The following is a 27,298-nucleotide window of genomic DNA, read 5'->3' as shown; positions in this document are numbered from 1 at the left end:
CCGGCTGGTCCTATCCTCTCCCCCCCTTGCCCCCACCAGCCCCCGTGGCGGCCACTCTCCGCTAGGAAGGTGCATATTCAGGAGAGAAGCCTGGTGGAAAGTTCGGGACGTTGACACCAGAAGCTGGATTCTGGATGGTCGGGTTGGACGCGACCCGTCCGTTAACATCGTAGCCCCCTGCGAAGGTGGTAGGGGGTGGGTGGCGCAGAGAGGTTCGAGGAGGCGAACGGGCCTGCGAAGGCTGTGGAGGGAAAGGAAGAAGACAACGCGAAGGGGGATGTGTCCCAGCTAGACGCAGAGGAAGACAGTGCACCCTTGGTCCACCGTCGTTAGACGAGGAGGAGGTGGTTATTACGTCGACCTCGTCGCCGTCGTCGTCGCCCGGCGTCGCGGCCGTTGACGTCGACGTGGAACGGTTCTAGGCCACGTCGCCCCGTGGAAAAGGCGTGGCAACGTCGCGTTCGCGCACCTTTGCACCTGGTGCGCCGGGGAAGACACGCCTCCGTGGAATTCCTCTCTCCGGTCCGCCTACACGCCCGTTCCTCTCTCGTCCTCGCTCTCTCTTTTTCTCTCTCTCTATCTCTCTATCTCTCTCTTTCGCCTCGTCTGTCCGGCGTTCGGGCATCCCCTCTCTCTCGCTCTCTCTTTCTCTCTCTCTCTCCAGCTCATCCTGGCTCTGTCCTGCATCCGTTCTCCACTCGACCGGTCTCTCTTTCTCTCTCTCTCTCTCTCTCCCTCGCTCGCTCTATCTGCCGCGCCGGTAGACCATCGAGCTGCATCGTCGGCTAAGAGGAGATCTCTCGGATCTCTATTCTCTCCTCCGCCTGCCCCTCCACCGACCACGCCACCGCCTCTCTCCTCCGTTCCTGGAGCTCCACCACCAGCTATCCTCCGCGCCAGGGAAGAGAAGCAGCTCCTCCACCACCGCCGTCACCCACCCACCCAGCCACCACCATCCTCTTCGACTACTCCTCCACTATTCCGGCTTTAAATCGTTCCTCCGCCGGAGATGCACTGCTGCACCGGTGTGTCCGTGCACCCGCACCACCATCGTCGCCGGCTCGACACGCATGCTTCGAGACGCGTGTACGACGAGCGGATCGCCGGCGTGTGGGTGCCGCGAGATAGCCGTAGAAGAGCGGTTCACACATCGAAGTGCGCGCGCAATGCTCGCCTCTTCTAGCCTTTCGTGTCATCCGCCCACTCGGTATTCACGGCGATCCACGTGACCCCCCTCCCCACCCACCCCGGAACGCTGCTCTGCCCCCTCCAACGGCTTTTCGCGGGGGGGAAGGAAAAAATGCCGGGGGGAGGGAAGGAGTAGAGAGAGAGAAAACCGGGGGGGAGAGGAGAGAGAGAGAGAGAGGGCTCGAGAGCGAGACCGATTACCGCAGACTCGCGGAATCCCTTTTCTCTCTTCCTTCCCTTTCTTCCCGGTCTTTTTTTCGCCGGTCCTCTCTCCTTGAGATGCGAGCTACTGTCGGGATGTTACCGCGTACGCGTCTCTGCCCACAGAGATAGAGAGAGAAAGAGGGAGAGAGAGAGGACGTACGTATTGATCAGCGGGAGTAATGTCTGGAGATGTAGTCGGAATTACTTTGGGTCATTTGATTCCGCCGCCCAGGGACCCGATGGAAACTCGATTGTCCCGTCGATGTATCTCCGGCTTCCTCGAAACTCGAAATCATCCCGAACGTACCGCGCGGCCGCTCTGCATCCGCTCTTCCGCGTCTCCCTGGCGACCAAGTCGATCCTGGTTTTCTATGAAATTCTGGAGAATTGTTTGCCGAATTCCGGTGTGTGGCTAAGTAGGCGATTTTACATGTATGTTCTCCCATGGAAGGAATCCCGCGATCTTTGGCTGGCCATGACGATCGGCGAAATCGAGTGTCTCGATCCTTCGTCGTGTCTCGAAGGATGACAGGATCGCGGAGAATCCGAACTCTGATGCCCTAATTCGGAAGAACGTGTCACTGGATTCTACGCGCGGAAGCAACAATATTCTAAGAAATGGGTGTCCTGATCCTGCAGTCATTGTTCGATGCGCTTTATACTGTTCGCGTTGTTTCTCGCATTGCGAGATTAAATAGTCGTAAAGTTAAATGTCGTACACCCTGAAGAACTTCGTCGTCCCTTCTGAGAATCCTAGAAGGGCTGCGAGGCCTCGGTTTTCAGAGGTCACACTAATAAATCGTTAACCGAAAGTTAACATCGCGCCTCAAACATTCGGCTGAAGGGATGACCAAATTCGCTGGAAACACAACGTGAAAAATGTGATCATCGACACCCTAATTCGACGAACGTATCCGAAAGGTCGTTAGAAACGGAAGCAACGGAATCCAAGGGCTAATAATCTTCATTCTGAACCAACAAACGCATCCGCCTAAAATAAGCCAGCGCTAATTATTCAAGCGGCACTCTCTGACCCACAAAGTGGCGGCCGCTGAAGCGTGCTTGATCAAAAGAGGGTAAGTCCGGGGAAAAAGGAAGATCTCTCGGTGGAGCACGTTAGTCAGCAGTTAGAAGTCGCTGAAATATCAATCTCGGGTCGGCCATCAGAATAAGAAGTCTCCTGAAACCGGGGTTAACGAGCGAGTGGCAGAGGCAGGTCTGCGGAGACGTTAAAGAAGTCATGTATGTATACGAAGGAGCGTTGAACGGGGCGAAAGGGGGGCGGGGGTGGGCCGTGGAAAGTCGGCGAAGTCACGTTTGCGGGGCTGTGACACGATCTCGGACGTCCCTTATCCCGAAGTCTGGCATCGGTAACGAGCGCACGGGTCGGGCAAAAATCGCCGGGAGGACGTAAAATCAAAACTATGTTTCTTTTACAACCCCCACGGAATAATACATGTCGTAAAGTGGCGGGTCTACTGGGGGACCGGCGGGAGTCTCGTCGAGGTATTTCCACGGATGCAAATTTCAACGCGAACACGGCCTGGCTGGAAATTTGTTGCTAAGAACTGTGCGCCCGATCTCGATCATCTCGAGCGCACCCAACGACAGGGTGCTCTTTAGAATTAAAATTGATCGCCCGATAGGCGGAGAAACGTTTCCTCGGAAACAGTTCGTCATCTCTGCAGTTCAAGATCAATTTTAGACGCACCTAGAAGCAATTGCAGCACGCGAAAACGATTATCCAAATTCATGGAAAGAATGCGATATTATAATATTATACATCGCGAAGCGATATAGACAAATGGCTTAACATTTCAATGTTGATTCGATCAAATAAGGTACTTTAATTCGATGAAATTTTGTAGGTTGCCAGTGTGCAACGGTGAAAGTACCAATTCGAAAGTTCCCTCAGGGGATGTTCCTTCATTTCGAATCATGGTCGCGACGAAACGAGATTTGTACCTCCGTAAAAATTCGTCAAACAAATTTCGACATTCGAGGACGCAACAAGCCGGAATGAAATGGAAAGAATCGTTAGAACGGGGCGCGAGAAATCGAAGAAGCCGTTCGAATAAATGGTCGGGGACGCCGGGTAATTAGCTCGCGAAAAGCTCCGGATTCCTTCACGCTCCGGCCGGCTCGAGAGGGAAGTTAAAAGGAGCGCCGACCGATTATGAAATTAATAATGCGCGATGCCTCGCTGCCGGCGCATCACGCGAGCCGGGAACGTGCGGAAAAAGTTCGCGACCCGCGGCATTCTCGCGATCGAAATCGCGAAAACGCTCCTCGACCGTGAGATCGCGCATGTTGGCAATTATTTACGGAGTCCCAGCCCCGTCGGGGCCGCGGCCCCGGCTTCATTAAGACACTAATTACCGGCGTGCATACGTGAGCATGTAAGGAGCCCCCGATGTAGGGCGTAGAGTCAGCCGCCGCGGTATTATCTCGCCCCGGAACTTCCGACGTTGTACCATTTCTTGCAGCGTATAGCGATATGCGAGTAACGCCGGCACGCTCCAGACATCTATTTACAAGGTTGCCAGCCCCGGCTACATTGTTGGATCTGGCCCGACTTGCCAGCAGCCACGGGCTGCTCGTTAGGATCCCCGAAAGTAAATCCGTTCTTGCCGACGACTGCTGCAGCTAGCAGCTTTCGCGAAAAGAATCTACGAGGCTGCGGTGGGAAATGATTTTTCGAGGGCCAATTCTCGGTGTGCAGTAAATGCTTCCTAATTTTCCTTCAGATTGTACACAAAAATGGACAATTTGAGAAGGAATGGACGATTATCTTGCACCTCGTTTTTATAATATAATTAGTTAATATAATTGACAATCGTCAATCATAAAAATAAGCCGGAAGCCTCAGATAATTATATCTTCTCTTACCAGCTCGTCCATTTTTGTGCACAGTCTGAGCGTCAATTAGGGAGAATTTACTGCATTTGCTGCTCCGTTCATTCAATGTAGAATTAAACACTGGTTAACGCTTAGGTTACATCGAAATGATGGGTCACTAATTTTTTAATTTACGATTATCCAAGTAGTAAAGATGTATATATACAATGTATGCGATATTTACGACGAATATTGCAATAACACTCGTTCGAAATCAGAATAAATGTCTTATTGGTACTTTTATAAACGAATATAAAACAGCTGCTTTCAGCACACACCAGCAATCTAGTGTTAAACAATAGAAAGCTCGAGTTGCATTTTTATCATCGCGGAACCTTTAGTTGGTGAAATGAAACTGTCCCTTGCCCTGAATAGTTTGAAATGATTTATGAAAATGGGAAGACCGCCGGTGGATGCGCGTAGAATAAATTACGAAATTGTTCTACAAAGTAAAATAATCCTATATTCTTTTGTAGAACGACTCTCTCTCTCTTTCTCTCTTTCTCCCAATAAATTCACACATCCACGGTGAATCATGACATTATTTTCTAACGAACCACCCCGCTAAATTCCACCCTCTAAGAACTCCGGCACAGAAATATCGTCGTGAAAAGAGCAAGAAGATGCGACAGAAAAATCGATACAAAGTTTCGAGCAATCGGAAAAGGAAACGGGGGAAAAGCACGAGAGAAAAGAACGAGGTCCGCAGGTGTCGAGATTGAGGGTGGTCAAGGCGACGTAATTGCCGTTGCCAGGAGTCGGCAGGGCCAGGCCACGTGGATGTTTCGCGGGAGAGGCTGCGTTTGCCACGCGTGGGGGATGACAGGGGTGTACACGGTCGGCCGATCAGTGGGTAGAGGGGTTGTTTAGAGCGAGCGAAAGAGAGGAAGACAGACGACGAAAGGGAGGCGAGGCGACGCGGAGGGGTGAGAAGCACGTGGTGCCGGGCGACGCGCGCCTCTCCGCTCCGGCTGGCTGTATATCTATCGAGCTTTCCACCCCCAGCATCCCCCCCACTTGTTGTGCTTTACCGTGTTGTGTTGCTATGTTGGCTTGTGTATCGAGAAAGCTCAACGCCGGCTAGACGATGTTTCTCCGCTGGCTGGATCCGTTCCGCGCGTCAGAATCAACAGGCTTCCCTCCCCTCGGCGAGTGGGATCGAAGAACCAGAAGTTTCTCAACAAGATTAAAATTTCATGATACGCAACCGGGGAAGTCCGGGGAATAGAATTTCCATGGGAAGCGAGGTCCACAGGCGAAGGAACGAAAAAAAAAAAGAAAAAAATGGAACTAGGCCCAACAAATCTCATTTCGAAATTTACCAGCGCGACGTTCAACTTTCCTTCGATTACATTCGGGACGTTGTTACGGGAGATCGAATATTTTTTCACCTCCCCTCTCCCCCACCGCGGCGCGGAGTCGTTGGAAATTTTTTCACGCCGCGGGATTCCGGAGCCAGTCGATCCCGAAGATGTTTCTGGGGCAGAAGAAGCGAATGAAACGGCCGTTTCCCGGCGAGCCGCGGCGCGCGCGAGAGCCAACTCTGCCCCACCCGAAAACGACAGAGCCGAATGAAATTTTTTCGTTCGGAAATGGAATTTCAGAGTTCCCCGCGTCCAACTTTCGTCCCGTTTTCGCCGCAGCCCGCCGATTTCCCGAGTTCGTCGTTCATTATCGAAAGGGGTAACTCGCGCGCGGAGACGCCGAGTTCTTCAAGGGGATGTATGATTATCGAGCGCGCCGGTTCTCGGTCGAATTTTAAGGGCGGCGACCCTAAAGGGAATATCCCCCTAACCGTTCGCTCGCGAGTTTTTCTCGACGATCGAATTCCGCAGCGTCTCGCTGCTTCTCTGTGCCACGGGGAACCCGAAATCGTCGGGGAACCGCCACCCTAATGGGGTAAAATGTCCCGTTTCGTAAGCGATATTGTTTCGTTCATTTTTCTTAATTATTAATTCAGCGCGCCAGATATATATTTGAATCGCGCACAATTTCATTCCGACAGTGTTCATTTTTGTTGACCCGATCGTTTAATATTGTTGCGAATCTCTCTGTTTTTCTCGCGGCATTTTATTTACAATTAATATAGAATATAATACAACACAATTCAATTATATCACAGATCTTTGAATTTGTAATATTGAACGTCCGACGGTCCGATCTCGACTCTACTGTCTGTTGGTATAACTACAGCAATGTCTCACTAATTGACGCTCAGATTGTCCATAAAAATGGACAATTTTGGAAGAGGAGATACGATTATTCGAGTCTTGCAGCTCGTTCTTATAATCGTTGGCAAAATCGGTAACTATAGAAACGAGTTGCAAGGCTCGAATAATGGTATCTCCTTTTCTCAAATTGTCCATCTTTGTGTGCAATCTGAGCGTCAATTAGGGAGACATTACCGTATTCCGTGGCAACCCCTATCTTCTATTATTTCCTAAGGAATTGTTCACAGCAGGGCAGTTTCACATTACAGCGACCCGATTCGGACAATTCGCCGTAACAATATATATTGCAAAATTCCGTTTTTGCCGCGTTCAGGAGCTTTCCGCCCCGAAACGTGTCGTCGTCGAAGGGGGTGAGTTCCCAGGATTCGAGGATTAGGTGACGACGAGGCGATTTTTGACGAGCCCCGAAATGTAGTCCACTGTTTCGTGAACGACGGATTTGCGGGTACACCCCCGAAGAGAGCATCATCCCCCGAGGATCTTCGGCTCCAGCGTAGAGGTGGCTGAGAGCCACTTGGTATGCAAGAAGCGCAGCCATTCATCTCCCGATCTCCGGCAACGTCCCGACCTCGGGATATAAATTAGCTTTTGTTTAGCATTCAATGCGGGGGCCGTCTTTTCCACGGAGCCGGACCTCCCTCACCTGGAGCCACCGTTAGACACCCACCTGGCCAGGCCAACCACCGCCCCCAACAATCCGCCGCAATTAATGTAGCCGGTGGCCTCCTCTCTCCCCCGGCTTCCTCGGTGGCGAGCCAATTAAACATTCGCGACTGAGAAGGAATCGGCCGAACGGTGAAACGGAATTAAATTCCCGGCGGTATTGGCCTCGACGTGCAAGAAAAAGAAAAGGGGAACACGGGAAATCCCGGTGGCTACCGATCGACTGACGGCAAGAAAAAGGAACAGTCGACGCGCTGAATAGTTTCGGAAAAATAGCTGGAACATGCGCGATCCGAGGAGTCCGCCGGCGGAGAAATTTTATTCGACTCGGTCCTGGCTTCGACAGGTAGCCGAGGGTGCTTAGGAGGCTGCGCCCCCTCGGCCATCTTCGTTGCAACGCGGCTGGCTGGTTGCAGCCGTTTTATCCTTCAGAAAGTGGACGTCTCTGACGATGACACGGTCGTCGATAATCAAGGCTATTTATTCGGTTCTTTTATCACGTTCCGCCACCCTTGCGAGCAGCTTCTTTGAGGACACGTTTACATCCCTGTTGATCGTTACATCCCCTAGATAATCGAGCCGTAATCAACTTGGATCAGCAAAAGCTGAGGAATTGTGATATGTAGTTTTAAAATGTTGGACCGTCTAAATTGTTCAAAAAAGAACAAGGTTTCTCCGACAATGTGGTCCTATTTTTTCATACTATTTAATTTCATTTTCAAACATAGTCGTATTTTGGGAACATTGTCAAACATTTTTCACTAAAAGAGAACGCCTCGGACGAATGATATTTATGAGATTATGTACTTAATTTTGTGCATATTTCCAGAATTAAGACGACGAGCTAAGGCACTGTCTTCTAGTCAATAATGTTTAACAATGTTTCTGCAAATAACAAAATACAGTTACGATCGAAAACGAAATTCAATGATTAAGACAATTAAGCTTTTACACACGTCATTTTCTCACCAGGTGACACAATTTAGGAGAGTAGGGTCAACAAGAATTTCAGACCAAATTGTTGACCACTGTAGCTAAGGAATACTATAACTTGACAGCCTGTAGACGTAGTCGAAGATCGCGATAGCCCTTTTCACTGGTAAAAACGTCAATCCGGTCCCAGATTCGCTATGAATCTCGTTGAAAAAGGCTGCGCCGTCGGGCGATGGGGTGGCCGCTGGAGACGACGTAGTAATAAAGTATACAATAGTAAAGGGGATGAAAAATTCGCGGAGATAATCGGGTACGTGAGCTACATTGTCCGTCGGCGAACCTAGGAGGTTTAATCTATCATTGCCGTAGCCGGAGAAGAGCAACGTCGGGGGCGAAAAGCCACGGTAACTAGCGAGGAATAATTAATAAATGCGAGAATGCATTAGTATGCGTGGCGTGGGGTGAGTTCGTGCGGACCACCCAGTCGGATGGAACGCGGAGACAAGAAAGAGACAGAGCGATATCGCGAGCGAGATATCGCGAGTAAGCGAGCGAGCGAGAGAGAGAGAGAGAGAGAGAGAGAGAGAGGGAGAGAGAGAGCGAGAGGGGAGGGAGAGACACCGAGAGAGCTCCGGAGCCAGGAATTATAAAATAATAAAGAGAAAATTACGTAATGTGAGGATCAGATGAGAATTAGAGGACAATGAAGACGGGGTAAACCACCGTCGTCTACGGGAGCCGCGTTCGTCTAACTGGGATGAGAAGAGGGTGTGCAGGAGGGTTGGTAGGGGGCGGAGAACCGGAGGTCGAGGACCAGACGTCTTAATGTCTGCATCGTCGAGAAACTCGTCCCTTGCGCATGACTATGCCCGCGACTTTACATCTTTCCGATAAGGACCGCGAGAACACCGATAAACTCTGTTGTCCCCGATTTAACTTAATTAGGAGACAACCTATCTATAGAACATTCACGCGGTCGGAGCCTCGAAGGATCGCGCGCAAACAGCTCCTCGTACACAGTCGCTTGAAATAACATTCGTCGTCGAATAAATTGACACTTTGATTGCCACGTCGACGATACATATATAAATGGGTGACACAATTTCTTTGTCAAGCTCGGGGATCAATCTCGATTCGTCAACCCCTTGCACGGCGGCAACACGACTCTTTATCTAATCGCGACGATCGATTCATTAAATGAAAATTGTCTTTTCTGAGCGTTCAACCTGTTTGTGCTTTCGTCGCTGAACGATTATTATAATACAATTTATTAAATAAATATTGTTTCGAAAGATGTTTGCTGCTTCTGCTTGCATCGCTAAACAATTTAATGTAGATTGTTTTGAGACAGCGAAAAATATGACACGCGATCTGTGTTAAATAAAAATTATTTTCCAAAGTATCCGAACCTGCTTCTGCTTGCATCGCTAAACAATTTAATGTAGATCGTCTAGAGACAGGGTAAAAAATATGGCACGCAGTCTATGAAATAAAAATCGTTCTCCAAAGTATTCGAACCCGCTTCTTGCTCGCGTCGCGAAACGATTCAGCGTAGAACTTTGCTGGTCGGCGTGGCAAAATAAAATGCAGCGGCTAAGAAAAACGGGTAAAAATTCTACGGACTAATGGCGGCGGGTTTTGGCGAAAAACGAGGAGGAAATTCCGGGTTAAGTTCGGAAGAATTTGAAACCGGGCCAAGACGAAATATTTTTCCTTTGAAACGGCGTGTCGCAGGAAGAAGAAGAAGAAGAGGGAGCGGCCGCGGGAATTTATCGGAACGGAACGCGATCCCGCCGGCGCGGCGCGCTAATCGGGAATTCTAATTAGTAGTCAGACGCCGTGCACCCGCCGCGACTTTGTAAATGGTAACAATGTTATGTAATTAGGTAAAAAGTTCTGTAATCAAGAAGTAGATCTTCAGCGAGTCTCCGGCCGTACCATCGCGCCGCCCTGATCCTCCCACCCTCATTCGTATTAAAATAGTCTCGCTAGGAAAGCGTGCGTTGTGCCCTGCATATCTTAAAACCCAGGGGTTGCCGGAGGGACTAAGATCCGCTTCTTCGAGCCCCCGCCCCCCCGTTCCACCCCATTCCGAACCAGTTCTGATTTTTCCCGCGATTCATATTGGCGCGGAGCGAGCAAGAGTCTCGGATTACCGGCGCGAGAACCGGCGCCGTTTCGTCCCCCTTTTTTTAAATTTCACCGATATTGCCACACCCCCTCCTCGGAACACAGGGTGTCCCGAAAGTGATCAACAGCCGATCCGCGGCGCGGAGGCCCACGCATTCATTTCCATTAGGCGACGCACTGCACACACGCCGGATCGATCGCGGGCGAACTTTTCATTCTGTTGACGTAAGTTCGCAGTCATCGTTTCCACCGCGAGTCTGTTCACCTTTCCGAGGCTGTTCCCTCCGAGATTATTATAGCGGTGACGTCAAACGCGCAGCCCCCACCGTTAAGCAATCATTCGAGAGACATTAGCTGTCCGATCATTCAACGTTTTTACAACGCGGAAACCCGCGCGCCGGATTAGTCCGCCGCGACTACGATCGCAAATTTTTCGCGAGATTTTATCGATATCTGAGACAGTTTGGATGTACAGGGTGGTACCAAAGTTTCCGATCACCGAGGTTTAACCCTCGCGGGTTAAACAGCCGGTTATCCAGGATGATCGTTTCTATTTTTAGCAATTTCGAGCGTCATAAACTCGGATCCTGATTCTTCGTTCCGCGAGAGAAGATTCCACGAAATATCTAAATAGACGCGATTATTTTTATTTATACAACGAATATCGAATACATCTCGCGAGCTTCGACGCTGAATCGACGGGGGATGTTTTTAAATAGGAAAGGCTGGTAATCGCGACACCCCCGACACGGTTAATATGCATCTCGTGACCCGAGTTGCAACAAAGTCATGTGCGACTTGTAAATTTCAGTGGATAAAATCTACCCGCGCCTGTTCTACACGCTCGCAACAGGTTGCGCCCGGGAGAACTCGATTTCGATGACAGTCTCTCTCGGACGGCGAACAGAAAAGAAAGAAGAAATCGCGAATAAGCCTAAGAGAACGTATCCTTCGGTTGCGGACTTCCAGGACACCGTGTGCTCGAAGGTCCTCCCCAACCCCCGACGATTTCGCATCGACTCGAGAGAGTTAGCTGGCCTAATCGCGTCGGCGGATCCTTGTCGCGATAAATCCGCGGCGACTTTAATTATTTCGCGAGGCGCGGAGACCCCGGCTAGTTTATTCCTCGGGGCCGGCGATGTTTAATGAAACAGGATCGAGTAATATTTGCACGTGCACGATCGGCATTAGTCTTCCTGATATCATCGTATCGGCCGGGGATCATTCGCGGGCAACGAGACCCGCCGAAACTGTTGACGTCAGTGTTTCCACTGAGCGCGCTCGATGATCTCATGCCGACTGCATACAGCCATGCGCCTCTCTCTCTCTCTCTCTCTCTCTCTCTCTTTCTCTCTCTTGGCGTCCCTTTCCCACTCGCAGCACACCTATAGCAACCGCTCGCCTTTTTCGCATGTGCCAATGCACGTAAGCCTGCATATTGTGGAATCGGTCGATGCAACACGTGCGCGTTTGTCAGCTTCTTAGAAAGCCGCGAATAGGCGTTTCTCGTTGCATGCATAATTTCCTGGCCACGGAGCCGTATCCTTCGCTCTTTGACGACAAATCGTCAGGAATGTTGCGCTCGCCGCTTACGGTCTCGCTCCGCATTAAATACTCGATCGGGCGCAGACTGCAAGTCGGGGCGAGCCTGCTTTCCCCGGCTCGCTTTCTTCCATTCACGAGCGGACCGTATCTCCGCGCTTATCGGCTTTGCACATTCGCTATCTCTTCGCATCGATCAGTTTTATTATTCTCGAACCCGCGGCACGCCGAATGTCTGAGAGCGGTGGCACTAATTCTTTGCGCCGCGATCACCGGACTGCCGATTTTACGCGTTCATGATTAGGGAGACATTACTGTATACACAGCGTATGCTGTTTATACGATGTACAGGGTGCACCGAAATTATGGGAAATTCCGAGAAATGAGAGATTCCGAAGATCATTTGAAGTAACTTTCTCCTTGGCGCAAATGCAATCTGCAGCATCGTTTGCGAGATATTAACGAAAAAACGGTGGCCAATGGGCGGATATTTTTAGCAAGAGTAATCATAACATTTACAAAAAATCGATCTACACTTGCATCCCAATCTATCCGGAAATCCATCCTACTAGTCTCAGTAACTGGTCCAAAATTTTGCTATCGACCTAGGTGGACCAGTTACTGAGACTAGTGGAATTCATTTTCGGGACAGATTGGAAAAATCCAGAAAAAAACAATTCCACTAGTTTCAGTAACTGGACCCCCTAAGTCGATAGCAAAATTTTGGACCAGTTACTGAGACTAGTGGAATTCATTTTCCGGATTTTTGGGAGTCTGGAGGCATGTCATAACTTCATCTCTACAGAACACTAAAATGAATTTTTTTCACTCAGTAACTGGTCCACCTAGATCGATAGCAAAATTTTGGACCAGTTACTGAGACTAGCAGGATGGATTTCCTGATAGATTGAGGTGCCAGTGTATATAAAAACGAGCCGCAAGGCTCGAATAATCGTATCTCCTCTTCCCAAATTATCCATTTTTGTGCGCAATTTGGGCGTCAGTAAGGGAGACATTATTATAGATCAAATTCGAAACGGTGAATTCGTTAACAGAATCACTGAAGGATACTGTTATATTTTATTTCTTATTCCTTAAAAAATAAGGAACGAGATCAATATATGTAGTAGCGTTTGCACATCGGTGATCGGACGATTATTTATCTTGCACAAAAAATCCGCGGTTCCGTGTAAGAACCCTTGAAATCGCCGATTTGGCTGCGGATCGCGATCGAAAGGTCTCGCCACGGCTCTCCCGGAAGATCCGCGGCCGAATAGATCCTGTTACAACGCGCGCGGGGGAACAACGGCACACGGAATAAATTGCCGCGTATCCGTGGATCGCCGCGGCGGCGGGGGCAGGGGAGAGCCGCGGCGGCGATGCAGTTTCCGTAGGTTGCGTGCAACGTGCAGCGACACGCGTGTGTTTCTTGCTCGGCCGCACTGACACGCCGCGACGAAACGATTTCAATAAACAGGCTTGATACACACGTACATACGTGCGAAGTGGCACGAATGCTTTTTTTCCCGGGGCGGGCTGGCTACGTGCGTGGGCGGCACCGGCTTCGCTTACCCTATCGCACGTAAACGCCGCGAGATAAACGTTATTTAGAATATTTTTCCCCGGCGTACGCGATCCTCGCGGAACAAGAGCCGCGCGAGAGCACGTCGTCCGCGGAACGGTGAATGAAGCCGTCGCGGCGTAATAAGACCGCGGTGCGATAAAAGAAATCGAAGGCGTCGTCGATTCCTTCGGGGCCCGCGAACGCGGATGTTGCTCTCGCGGCGCGGACGATCGTCGGCGGTGTAAACTCGGCCCGGTGAAATACGCCGACGTTGTTACGTTAAACGTCTTGGAAATTGCGTGTAACGCTCGCCCCGTTGTTTCCTATCGCGTGTAATTTAGATTGCACGTCATTCCCCGTTTATTTAACCGTACCAGCACGCGCATTACTTGCGCCGCAATACAACGTTTGCGTCACGGGCGTCACGGGCGTCCCGGCGCACACGCTCGAAACGCGGCATTCTTTTCGCGAGCAACACACATATACACACACACGCACACATAGAGTAGAGACGATACGTACGCGCGTGTATCTGATTGGCCGGCGGGGAGACCGTAAGCCCAGCGAACAAATAAAGCCGTTCGAACGCGACCGCGTCGATCGCGTTCTTTTGTGTAAACTCAGCCGGCCGCCGATAGCGGCTCGCGTGCTTCTTGAGAAGCGTTTGATAAATAGCACCGGGAAACGTTACGTGAGATGTGCTCGCCGAGAGATGTCGAACGCCTGTAAGTTCGCCTAACCGGCGAAAGGTTACGCTTTTAAACGACTCCGCGTCGTTGTCCCTGCTTCCGCGGTGTCCCATTTTTTTCTACGCTAATTCCACTCGCGGTTTTTCCGTTCGGAACCACCGTGATGCTGCGGGTTCTCTTGCGGATTCTTTGGGATTGTCGAGAGAAAGAGAGACAGAGAAAGAGAAAGAGAGAGAAGGAGGGAGAGTTCATCGATACTGCAATTATTCAATTTTTTTGAGCGATGCTTCGATTCCGACAGGCTGTTGTACTTCTTTAATTGCACCTACTTTACTGCGCAATGACTGAAATATACTCCTGAAAACCGTTCCTTAGGAAAGAATTGAAACAGTGAATCGCAGTACCGACAGAGCGGTTTATACTTTAACTAAAAATTCAGCGAAGGATTCCCAGGAACAGAAATTTCATTTTGCCCGAAGATCGCAAGAATGATCGGTATTTCGCGAGACCGACAGCTCGAACCGGCGCGAATCAGTATCGCCATGGATGGAGCACCGACGTCGCGGCTAATTCCCGCGCTCTTATTAATCGCCAGAAGGGGGCGAATCGAAAAAAAGAGAGCTTGTCCCCGGCGCAAAGTTTTCCTTAAACCGTAGGACACGTTTCGCTCGTTAAGGGTCCGGACGGATAAGTAACGGCGGCGCCGGGCGTCGGCCGAGTGGTTTGCTCCGAAAAGAGAAAGAGAACGAGAAAGAGTGTTAGGGGAGGGTTAGGAGCGCGGGGCTGGAATTAAATAAAAATAAAACGCGAGATAATAACGTTAGCGAAGGAACCGAGAGCCCAAGACAAATAGCCGAGGGAAAACAAAGCGTATTATAAATACCGGGTGACAGGACGAGTCGGGCCCGTTGGCGCGGGGGTGTGGGCAGCGTTGGAGAAGAGGAGGGTTGGTTTTCAAGCGGGACGAGAAGAAGGAAGGGGTGACTCTCTCTCTCTCTCTCTCTTTCTCTCTGGCCGAGGACGACACCGCACCGGTGGCCGTGTCGACTCCTGAGAGAAAATGCTCGGAGGAAGCGATGCCCCCAGCATTTTTGCTACCTGCGGACACAATGAGTGGCCGGATTTCTTTTTCCGCGGTCGTTACTCACCCTCCGAGCCGAGGGATAGTATTCTTATCCAGCCGGAATTACAAATTTCAGACACCGAGCCCTTGTGTCCGACAGGACTCTGACTGCGCGTTATATTCCTTCTTTCTCCGACGATTCCCGAGCACCCGGCCGCCTCTCTCTCTCTCTCGCTCTCTCTCTTTCTCTCTCTCCCTGCGCGCTCGCTCCCTCAAGCACGCGCGCGAGCACGCTTTGCCTCGCGCGTTCCTTTACAATTCCGCTTCCTCCTCCCCTCCGAGCTTCTTTTCTCTCTTTTCTCATTTATTTTTTGCACGCTCGGACAGAGAATGGACTAAACGCGGAACACCGTCCTGTACACGCACACGCATGCACGCGGCTGCGGATCTGTGTATACTCACATTGGGACGAGCGTGGCCGCGCGGGTTCAGCTGCCAAGGAACCGCGGAGGGTTGAAACTGCTCCTTTCCCCAGGAACTGTTGTCGAACGGGTTCTCACCGATGTGTCCCTGCAACCATAAGTCACCGTCAACATCACAGTCCTGCGGCTCCGCGATCGTTTACTTACTCTTCGCCGAGATGTCATTTTACGAGGTATGTACTCCTCCACATTTCTGACATTCTCGAAAAATCGTACATTTACACTTATAATATATGGAATTTCTTTTCTTTTTGTAGCAAGCTTTGAGATCACGGAAATTTTAATACTTCGCAATCGAACGTAGATCGTGAAGTGACGTTAAAAAACAGCTTATCTTATTTCGGTGCAATTTTTATGTTACTGAGATTTGTATTTAATGAATCGCTAAGAGTACAAGTGCAATGTATTACACTGATTTTGTTTGAATCAATGGACAAAGGACGATATTTTAATTTTTCTTTTAGCGTAGTGCAGTATTATGTGCGTTTAATATTATGTGCATCGATTCGTATCACACTATCGGCACTCTTATATTCTTTCTTCCATAAATGAAAACAATTTTAATTTCGGCAATTTCAATATAATTCACAGCGTACATAATTCCGCAAATTCCCCCTAAAGGGAACCAAAGAAGGAATCGCACAGAATGAAGAAAACATGTTTCTACCGTGACAAAGGTCTTCGTACGTCGGAGACGAATCATCGTCGCGGTGTAAAGGGTCGACGCCGCGAAAGAAATCATAGGACAAGGGAAACGCGCGAAAAACGATCGTGGAGCCTGTCTTGGATTCGGTCGTTAACCCGAGCCGGGCACTGCAACTTCTCTCAAGAATGAAGGGCGCAAAGGGGGCGAACGGCACCTGACCCGAATGCACCGGGCAACAATTATCGAAGGCTAACGCGCCTAATGACCCGTTAACGGAGAGCTCCCCGGTAAAATATTCGCTGCTCACGCGGTTACTTTTCCCCGGCGGTGGTCCACCCCGAAGAAAACAGTCATCGATCTCTCGGGACGCGGTTTAAAAGTTTTTTCGGCGCTCGTTCGCGCGGCAACGGGCTTATTTTTGTAATATATTCGGCCCCGGCCGCCCCGCGCGCCCCCCTTTCTCGACTTTGCACCCCGTAAGCCTTATTTTTCTTTTAACTTTATTTCTAACCTAGAACCTCCCGGCGCGACGGCAAGGTGGCACGCGCATAAATCACCCGGTATAATGAGAACACTTCGTCTTCGAGCGACTCGCCCTCTCGGTCGCAGACGCATCCCTTACGGGCCCGGCTATTATATCATTCTTTACCTCGTCGTGGATTTCTGGTTGCCGCGATTATATTAATATTCGTTTGCACGGCACCTGACTCGATCCTCGACCCCGTCTTACCCCGGTCTCGGACCACCACCCCTTCCATCCCGCCCAATTTTATAAAGCTACCCTTGGAAGCTCGCGAAATTATAGCTGCAATTGTTTGTAAATTTTCTGTCGCGTTTTATCGACCTCGTCGAGACTTGTTAGAACTTGCGATCATTTTCTCGTCGCATCTGATTGCAGTTTACTGATCATCCCCCTTTAGATGCATCCATTTTCACGCGCAACCCTCCAAAAGCAACTGTATCCGCGTTTTTAATGAACAATACGAATACCAGTGCCTCGACTCAATTTTAGGAGATCGCTTTTTAGGAGTTCGAAGCTTCTAAGCTTTCAAGCGATCCTTCAGGACCGCGTCGAGATTCTAAACGTTAATTGCACAAATTCCGGACGACACCGGATTTTTCTCGAGTCGCATCCCCGATGATGCAACGGCCCCGTAAAATATGGAGTATCCGAACGGATCTGTCGAATGCGCCGAGCAGAATTTGGCCGCTCCCAATAATGCAGCTGTGCCGATTTAATCAAATCGCTTCGCCGCGGTATAATTAGCCGAAATTTCTATCCCCGACCTATTGCGCAAACCTTGCCAGAGGTAAGACGCGCAAACTTGCTCCAGCTTTCGTGGGTTTCTGCGTGGGCGGAGGAACCGTAGGCCGGTCGAGGGCAAGGAAAGGGAAAAGGGTGACTTGAAGCGTGACCAAATTCGGGGTTATAATTAGCGGTGGCGGCGGCGATGGCGGCGGCGGCGATCCGTTAATCGGCGGACAGGAATGCGACTCCTAATCGCGTTAGAACGAAAGAATAGATCGGGATCGAGCAAATAGAGTATGAATCATGGATCCCTGCATAATATCGTCCCGGGTCGGCAGATATAATCGCCGCTCGCTCTGCCGCCGTTGCACGCACACTTCGAGGCTATTTTCCCAGAAGATCGGAGAAGATACGAATGCCTCTTAGCCAATATCGATTGCATCGGGATTGCGGAGGGAAGAAAAAAGCCGCGGGATCCATTATGAATTCCGATGAATCCGGGTTTAGATATTCCACGATCTCTGTCTCTCTCTCTCTCTCTCTCTCTCTCTCTCTCTCTCTCTCACTCTCTCGCGTTATAAATATTCGACGCCGGAGACTTTCACGTTACAGGCCCCGGTTCGGTACTGTCTGCGCGACTATAAACAGTAATGGACGCGATCCCGCGGCCAGTTTCATTGGCCGATGAGTCAGCTGCGGACGTTTATACAACTTAACAATTATAGACGCTGATTTATGGATCCGAAAATTAGGCGGAATTGCGTTTTCACCGCTAAGCGTTTTATTGTGCCGAGGTTTGTACAGCGTGAAGCTGTTCGATACATTTTTAGCCCGATGCGCCGCGCCGGTCGGCTCGCGTTGTAAATGCATAAATTTTCGTCGCCCGCTAATGACTCTCGTTTGCCCCGCACGGACTTGTTAATTATTGCTCGCTGTATCTGTTTCTTCGTCGATTGCCAAGCGAGAACGCTTTACGATATCACGGCGACGCGATTAAAAGGAAGTCGACGGGGAGAAGAAAAGAGAGACGTCCTCCCCCCAGCCTCCCCCTCCCTGTTTATCGCCGGTGTTAATATAATATGTATAAAGTGGACGCGCGGAGTGATTTCGCCGGATAATTATTTCACGGTAATATCATCGGCGACCGTTGTCACGGACGATCGACGCGACGGTCTCCGGCGTTTCTGTCCCCGCCGCGAAAAACGGCGCTCCGCGGAGCGGCCCGTGCGGGCCGGAGCGGCGCGGCGCGGCGCGGGACGGCGTAAGGCAGAAATAAACAGTGGCGATGGAAAATAATGAACCGGATAGCATATATAAATACGCGGATGCTATTGAGGTACATTGTGCGGTTCATTTGCATGAGCCCAGCCACGGTCTCGACGCGCAGCTGGACATACACGCGACAAAAGAAACGCGCAAACAAAACACGCAACGCACCGACCGCGTCGTCGTTCCATTACACACATGCTCGCACACATTTACCAACATTCTCGTGCCCGTATAGCCTCCTATGGCATTGGACGGGAGACCATCCGACGATGTCGCGGTGGTGCATCGTGCACGATGCATCCAGCTTGGAAATAAACAAACGTCTCCGGTGCCGACGGTCGTCAACGTCGCCGTCGTCATTAAGGCCGTGACTACACCGGCCGTTCTTTTTTTTTTCGTCTTCGTATACCGCGATCGATAATCGCTTGTGACAAATGACGAAGAAAACGAGGCGTTCGAGACGCCGCGTTTTCTAATAAACCGCAATCGATGATCCGATGTGACAAACGTAAGGGAGAACGCGGCGCGCGAAACGCCGTCGGCGGACGAAACGCGGCGGAAAGTGAACGAACGCGAGCCGTTGGTCACGATTCTTTAATTCACGTCGAGGGGAACAGTCGATGGAACAGAGACGAGTCTCCCGTTATTCGATTAAACGTTTTTTTTGTATATTCACGAATGGTTGTTTAATCGCTTAAACGCTATCCGCGATAAACGAGCTGTTTCGTTAGCAAGATTCCACGTCCTGGCACGTAACCAAATTCTGATTAAAGTTCTCGGATTCGTTGATTAAAGTTCTGCTGCAACAGCTTAACAATAACCGCCGAACACAGTACAGATCTCCGTTTTAGTTGGCCCGTCCAAGTGCAAGAAGATGCTCCACTTCTTTCTCAGACGCCCATTCTATTCTGCGACTTCAATGTCGCAAATACGTTTGCACTTGTTCCAATAATATTTTGATCGCTTGATCGTGGAGCACAAGTTTCCATTTTCACTAACACTCGAGTGAACCACACTGTGATTTAGATGCCCCGGCGTTACAGTTTGGTATTAAGCGTGACCAAGAAGACGGCTGCCGACGGAACGTGAACACATGCTGTCAGAAAAAGGCGACTCGTATTACAGTAAATTCTCCCTAATCGTCGCTCAGCTTGCACACAAAAATGGACAATTTGGGAAGAGAAGATACGATTATTCGAGCCTTGCGTTCTACAATAATTTACATATATTATTTCTAACCTGATTACAATATTATTATATTAATTATATTATATTATTATAATATACTATTATTAATATACTATTATTAATATACTATTATAATATACTAATATACTATATACTATTACATTAATTACAATATCTAATTCTCTCTTGAGATACGCGAATCTTTAACTTAAAAATCGTTGAAAATTGTACATTACTTTTCGCTGGGTTTTAGAACACTCGAAGTCCACTTACAGCCATGTGCAGGTGTCCACAGAATGACGTAAGCTGGCTTCCTCCGGCAACGCGTGTTCACGTCCCGTCGGCGACTGTCTTTTTCGTCACGCTCGACACAAACAAAACACTGGCACGCCTAAATCGTAGTAGTTTTACGTAACGCTATATCTGACAAATTTTCATTGTCTATAATCGAGGAGCAAGCACCTCCTCGGATTAAATGAAAAGCACAGCCGTCTTAAAATCTCTGACCACGTGACGCGGCGAGGGCGCCGAGATTGATTTCGCTTCTGAATTTCAGAAGTCCCTTAACCGAGCGTAGAAGACAATTCTGCAGTGCTCGCGGGGGTGGGCGTGCTTCGGTACGCGCCTTCGACGGAGGCGTAAAAAGGGTATAAAATTAGTATACAAGGCGGCGATAAAAGCGATGATCGTGGAAGATTATTTCGGGTCGGTTGTAAGACACTCGGCGACGGGGCGAAACGTTTTATCGGCCGCCTATTGGGCGGCGAGGGCGTAGCGGGGGTGGGAAGCGACCGGGACACCGTGATTGTAATCATATTTTTCTGGGCGACGGATTTATGCAACGCACCGCGTCGTCTCTGTACATAAAACGCATTTAAAATTCTCCAGGCAAGCGGAAAGGTGGCTCCTGTCCCCGCCGATGGGAACGAGCCGGCGGCGCGACGCCGGAGGAGCGCCGCGGGGGTTGTAATTGGCAATATCTATCGAATTTTACAATAAATCTCGCCGAGCCCCGAAGGAGAGCCAGCGCGGGGGTGGGCCGCGGCAATAAAACACCGGGTAGTATCGCGAGGGGCCGCCACGCCATGCACTTAACGACTTATCTTATCTTGGAATTAGGTCGCGGTTAGAACTCCTTTAATCCGACCGCACGGACAACGGTGTTCCGTGTTAATTCTAACCCCCTCCGAATGATTAACTAGCCCTTTTTAAACCGGCGTTGTCTCAATTCGCTATCAACTGCGAGACGACGACGCGACTCGACGACTTTCTTGCACCGGCGGGACAACGTCCCTCGTTCGATACGGATTATTAATTATTAACCCCTTGCTGTACTTCGACGAGTCCAACTCTTTATGAGAATTTCTATTAATAACTTATTCGGTGTAGGTGCTATTCTGTCCTTTAAAATTGGCATAAAATTCGAATCTCTTGTCGTCAATATTTAAGCGTTCGAGTAAATTTAGGCACACGATAAGCATCAATTTTTAAGAAATTATTGCAGTCGAAAATTTTCTAATCGCAGTAACTGCGGAGAAAATGGTATGTCAAGGGGTTAACCGTTGTGCTCTAGGCAGAAACAGGTGACCAACGTAATTGCACAGTTTAACCCTTTGTGGTTGAAGATGTTTCATCCCTTCTGTTTCAAAATTTGCCGCAGCCTTACGCAGAATTCTAAAGTCTGTTAATCTGATGCATTGTTTTGTGTTTCATTTAATCGATTGATTTATAAATGCATAAAATATGCAGCCCGCTAATTATTATGCTCGCGAAATATTTGGGCCACTAGATCTTATCAGGGTTCGCAGTATGCAGGAGGATCGACGATGCAATTGTACTGCGATGCATTGTAACTTTTCAGTTTCAGTTTCCCCGACCAAATTACGTATGTACTTCGAAATTACGGATTTTTTAGGGTCTGCGATTAATCATTCTCGATCACAACCGTTTCACTTAGATTTCGAAGCAAGTTATTTTCAAGACTACACAGCCACGCTTTCCAGCGACTTCCGGATCCTTCGGAATTCGACATAGGGCAGCAAGAAAAGGATTGGAGCAGCTCCGAAGATAATTAATTGGAACGGGAAGTTTGAAGCTGAAAGTATTTAATCCCCTCTGAAAGGGTTGAAGGGTATGAATCTTATTATTCGAGGGGCATTTTCTGACGGAGCTTCTTCAGCGTGAATGTTTTTTCAAAGCTGAGTCACGAACGCAGGCAACAGCGAACGAATTTTTTGGAAATACGTGTCCGGTAGTGCAACGATTAAGGAACAAGTACCTGTTATGAAACACAGCCACGACCGCGATCCCTTCTTGAAACAGTGGCACGAATAATACAATAAAAAAATAGTTAGAGCATACGAAAGCGGATGTAAAAATTCTATCCATATTTTTGGGCATCGTTCTTTATAAATTCACTCGCGCGAATACTGTTTTGTAACAATTAGTTGTAAAGAAAAATGTTTATTCGAACATTATTCTTTACCCTTATATCTTCGATTCATATTAAATATAAATATTTCCAAGTTCAGTACATGATTTATAGACATCGATCTATCGAATGGCGGTATAAATATTCAACTTTTAAGTTGCATTAAGATCGATGATAATCTTATACCCCCTGAAAAGCGTTCCATAATAGATACTTTTACCTTAGACCTTGGCGAGGCAGGCGTTAATGTTTACTCTGTTTCGTGCTCGGAATTGATCCGTTCGGGTGATGCAGTCGTTGTAACCGTTGACTTCGCACTTTAGAAAGTAGGTCTGTCCGCGGTAAAACAGCGTTACGATTTATCTTCAGCTATCGTTCGGGCCGCTGCAGCGAGGCCTTTGTCCTGCGCCGATCTCCGGACACTTAATTATTCGTTTCTCCTCGTAGACTTCAAGGAACAGAGTCGAACAGGTTTCGGTTCAATATTTGTCGAAGAGCGCCCCGGGGAACTGTCCAAAAAGAAACGATCGTATGCCCAAACCAATCGAGTTAGAATTCCGCCTCACGCGTGGCACAACCACTTAACACCCGCGAGGCGACCATGTTTCCTCTTTTCACTCGAATTGCAACATCGAACCGCCGGCCGAGCATCGTGGAACAGAAGACGAGAGAAGATAAGAGAGAACGAAGCGTGAAAGCATCGATTCGATCTTCATCGATTAACTCAAGTTTGTCGCGTCTTCTAATTGAATATTTCTTAACCCCTCGCCGTGCATCGACGAGTCTGACTCATCGTGAAAATTTCCAGTAATAATTTATTAAGCATGAATGTGTCATTCTGTCCTTTAAAATCGAAATAAAATCTCTTGTCATCGATATTCAAGCATTCGAGTAAATTTAGGCACGCGATAAGCATCAATTCTCTTTCCCCTCCAACGAAATTATCGAAAGGTTTCTAATCGCGTTAACTGCGAAGAAAATGGCATGTCAAAGGGGTTAATTAAATATGTCCAATTTAAACGTCTCCAAATTAAATATCTGCCAACGAAATATCTCCTAAACTATCAACATGTCGACGAAAGTAGGTTAATACGTTCTTACGACTAGCGTCGTGCAGCGTTCATTGTTGCATTCAAAAAATGCATCGTTTAAGCGAACCAAGTTTCCAAGCAGCGGAATATGGCCCACTCGATGCCGATTTAAATCTCCTTTAGAAACATTTCTCGCTGCGAGCAACGATAGCCCCGCGAATCGAAGTCGGTAATACATGCATACGTGGTAACCCACCCTGTATATCGCGACGATGGTTCCGCCACTCCAAAGAATTCTATGGCTTTCGAAAAGCGACTAATCGCCGGGAATCCCGCGCAGATTTTTCGGACGACGAAGTAATCTGGAAAACGTGGCAGAAAAATCCCGGTGACACAGCGCGGCGGGCGAAGAGAGAATCTGGCGGGGATGAGAGAGAAAGAGAGGGAGGGAGAGAGAGAGAGAGAGAGAGAGAGAGAGAGAGAGAGAGAGAGAGAATGGAGGAATTTTAAAACACGGGACGGTATTTGTGGCCCCGTCAATTTTTATCCTCGGCCGTTAAGTCGTGTAACGGCGGCAAATAGACGCGAGAGGCCGGAGCGCGCGGGGTCGAGCAAACGGGTTACGGCCGTGGGGCCTCTAAAAATAAATATGTTGTTTATTCACAAGTAAACCGGATGCCGTTGTTTGCTTTGGAGCAAATTGTTTTGTTAAGTTTTGCCCGGCCGAGAGAGTGAGTGTGTGTGTGTATGCTGGTTGACGGGCGCCTGTGTGGGTCCCTGTCCTTGCCAGCGAGAGAAAACGATTTACAGCGCGGCGGGGTGAGAGAGCGGGTCGGGGAGGTGGCAGGAGGGGACAAGAAAGAGCGAAAAGGAAGAAGGAGAGTACACGTGAAGTCAACCAGCCTCTCCTCTCTGTCCGAGCTTTTTCCGGCATGTTTTGCTCCTCCTGTTGCTAGATGACTCCAGCTGTACGCAGATACCAGCGCTAATAACCGCTGCCGGAAACATCGGACTAAACTCTGCCGAACGTCAACGACAATTCAAACATGCCTGGGTTACTGGACTCGCGACCGCGGCGCTTCTACTAAACGCCTCCGCCGACCGTTCGTCTAATTTCAATTCTGTTCTCGGTATTTCGGCCGTCGAGCGTTCAATTTGCTCGGACAATTTTTAAACCTAACCGAGTGGCTCACATCGCGTCGATTAGGTCCTTCGGACAAGCCAGTCGGAATCTGCTGCAGAATAAAGATTATATCCTTGAGAAATTAATTTGCTCGATCAGATTTTCAATAGTTTGGCCGTCGAGCGTTCAATTTGCAAATCAATTTGCAAACAATTTTTAAATCTAAACGAGTGGCTTACATCGCGTCGATTAGGTCCTTCGGACAAGCCAGTCGGAATCTGCTGCAGAACAGAGATTATCTCCTTGAGAAATTAATTTGCTCGATCAGATTTCTCTGTCATAGTGGTTGGCGCGCTTCGAGTAATCGTTTTTTCCGGAAAAAGTGGACCGTAATGGACAGCTACAAGCCGGCGCGGCGCGTTCAGCAAAACGAAAGTGGCCGAGATTGTTTCGGAACAGAGATATAGTAACACCGAGGTGAACGGTTTTACAAATGGTTACTTCGAGGTGAAACCTGTGTTCAGGATCCATGTAATTTTAACATCATTTTCGTTACTTCATCGTCGCTTACTTCACCGTCGATTCGCTATGGCGCGAATCTTAGGCGATCGTTCAATCCCGCGACGGACCGAGAGAGAAGTGTCTACATTGTGCCCGATTATGCTTTTCGAACGGCTGCCCGAGCGTGTCCCTCGGCCGAGAGGCGGCACCGGGATTGTGTTTTTAAGAAATTGATTCTCGTCCTAGATTTGCTTATCACAATCATTGGCGTGCTTCGCGTAATTGTTTTTCCGAGGAGCGGACACTGCGAGCGGCCACTTACGGGCCCCGCGGTGTTCCGCCGCGGCGAAAGGAAAGTGCCGGAGATTGTTTTCGAATAAAAATACGGTAACATCGCGGTTTGAACGGTTTGCAAATGGATACTTCAAAGTTTAAAGCCGCGACATGTAACGCGCGTTGTTTCGCCTTACAACCGCGGATAATTGTACTTTGTATGAATTAGAAGCGCGGATATGAAAGTGCGCCACGGAGGCGAGCAAACATCCCACATGACGATTCGAGATACCGTGTAATATTAAAGTTCATTCGCGATGCACGCGCCGTTGATCGATCGCATAAGCGACTCATTTACATCGAAATCCTATTTGTCCCGCGATTGAAATTTCGATCGTTGTTTCGAGACTTTTATACCGCGACGTGTTATTCGGTACTAAGCTCGCGTTGGAAAACGATCGCTATGCCGATTCATTCCGGCAAGAATGCAGAAGACAGCTGTACAATGATCTGATATTCTTCATCTTCTTCGTAGAGGATGTTTATGGTATCGTGAAGGTACCCTACAACTGAGATACAGTAATGTCTCTCTAATTGTCGCCCAAGTTGTGCACAGAAATAGACAATTTCGGAAGAGGAGATACGATTATTCGAGCCTCGTTTTTACAGTCGTTGACAATTCGTAACTATAACAAAGAAAGCTCGAATAATCGTATCTTCTCTCCTGAAATTGTCCAAATTTTTGTGTACAATCCGAGACGTCAATTAGAGAGACATCATCGTAATTCGAAAGCGTCCTGCAACGTCTGTGTCGCGCAGGACGATTCTACTTAAAAGCCGCGGCGGATGCTTTGTTTTGCTTCCACGCGACGCTTTCATAGAACTGAATAGCACGCGCTTGCAGATCGACTCCACGACTCGGGCCATATATTTCTAGAAAAGATAAGACGCGTCCAATTAATATAAATAACCGAGCGGCCTCTGGACCGGTCCGTGTCGTACGGCGCGATTCTACTTAAAAGCGAAACAAATTCTTCCGGCCGAGGCGAACGGCTCGTTGAAGCGTTATCAAAATCCGAGTCGCAAAGTAGCCGGAGCTGTGGGCCTTTGAGGAGATATTCGGCGCGATATTTAGCCACATTATCGTGGGCAAAGTAGCGAGCTCTCGGATAAGCCGGAGGCAAGAGCAGGCCGCGCGGCTTGCTAGTCGCGGTGCTCGCTTTGTAGCGACACGCGCGAGAGAAAGCGTAATACACGGACGCGAGAGCGTTTGCTCGCGTGTGGTGCACGCCGGCCGGCCAGGTAAGAGCGAAGGTGTTCTCGCGTTCTTTTGTCCCGTTCTGGCCGGCGAAACGAGAAAAAGAAATCCGAGAGACAGAGGTGAAACAGACCGGCAGCGTTCCGGCAACCACCGGCCGCGCGCTGCCTCTGTTTATTAAAGAGCATTAATCTGCGAATCTGTACCGGGTGTCCGGTTAAACGCGGCTCAACCTGAGCCGACGCTGCCTCCCGCGTTCCCGTGATACCGTTTTAATTGTGTTTTGTAATTAGCCCGTCCAGAGGAGCACCCGTTGTTCCCGGCTCTCCCATGGTTTCCGCGTTTCCTCGGCCACCCCTTTTCCGCAGCCCTCGCGGTCTCTCCTTTCTTCCTCCCTCTTTTTCTCTCTTTCTCTTTCCCTCGCTCTCTCTCTCTCTCTCTCTCTCTCTCTCTCCCTTTTTTTCCTCTCTCGTTCGCCTCAATCTTCGGGGCGTTTCGTGTAATCGTTGATAACCTTTGTAAGATTTTATTGTAAGTAGTCGCCGGATTTTATGGTTCTATAAAATCCGCGAATGGATGAAATGCATGAAAGCGACGGTATTTTTAAAAGCTGGCCGCTTTCGACTCGCCGGGCAGCTCGATGGATTCCCCGTTCGCGGCGTGTCGTAACTGTAATTATTGTCGGGTGGAATGTAAATTATTAAATACAGACGTCCGCGGCTGAATATTTTATTGTGAGAAA

General features: G+C 49.1%; 1 protein-coding gene across 16 annotated transcripts in view; it reads right to left on the bottom strand.

Annotated features, from left to right (window-relative positions):
• Positions 1 to 27,298, bottom strand: part of FoxP (forkhead box transcription factor P) — a 335,444-nt gene that overhangs the window by 160,672 nt on the left and 147,474 nt on the right. For all 16 annotated transcript variants that reach the window (XM_033467566.2, XM_033467551.2, XM_033467552.2 and 13 more), the window contains one exon: positions 15,568 to 15,675. Coding sequence is in view for 11 of the 16 variants with exons in the window: in XM_033467551.2 (XP_033323442.2) it covers positions 15,568 to 15,675 (108 nt within the window). In the remaining 5 variants the exon portion in view is untranslated. The remainder of the gene's footprint in view (positions 1 to 15,567; positions 15,676 to 27,298) is intronic.

Source organism: Megalopta genalis, chromosome 4 (assembly GCF_051020955.1).
Source record: "Megalopta genalis isolate 19385.01 chromosome 4, iyMegGena1_principal, whole genome shotgun sequence".
Classification (NCBI taxonomy): domain Eukaryota; kingdom Metazoa; phylum Arthropoda; class Insecta; order Hymenoptera; family Halictidae; genus Megalopta; species Megalopta genalis.
Note: the sequence above shows the minus strand (reverse complement) of the source record. Positions and strands in the feature narration are given on the sequence as shown.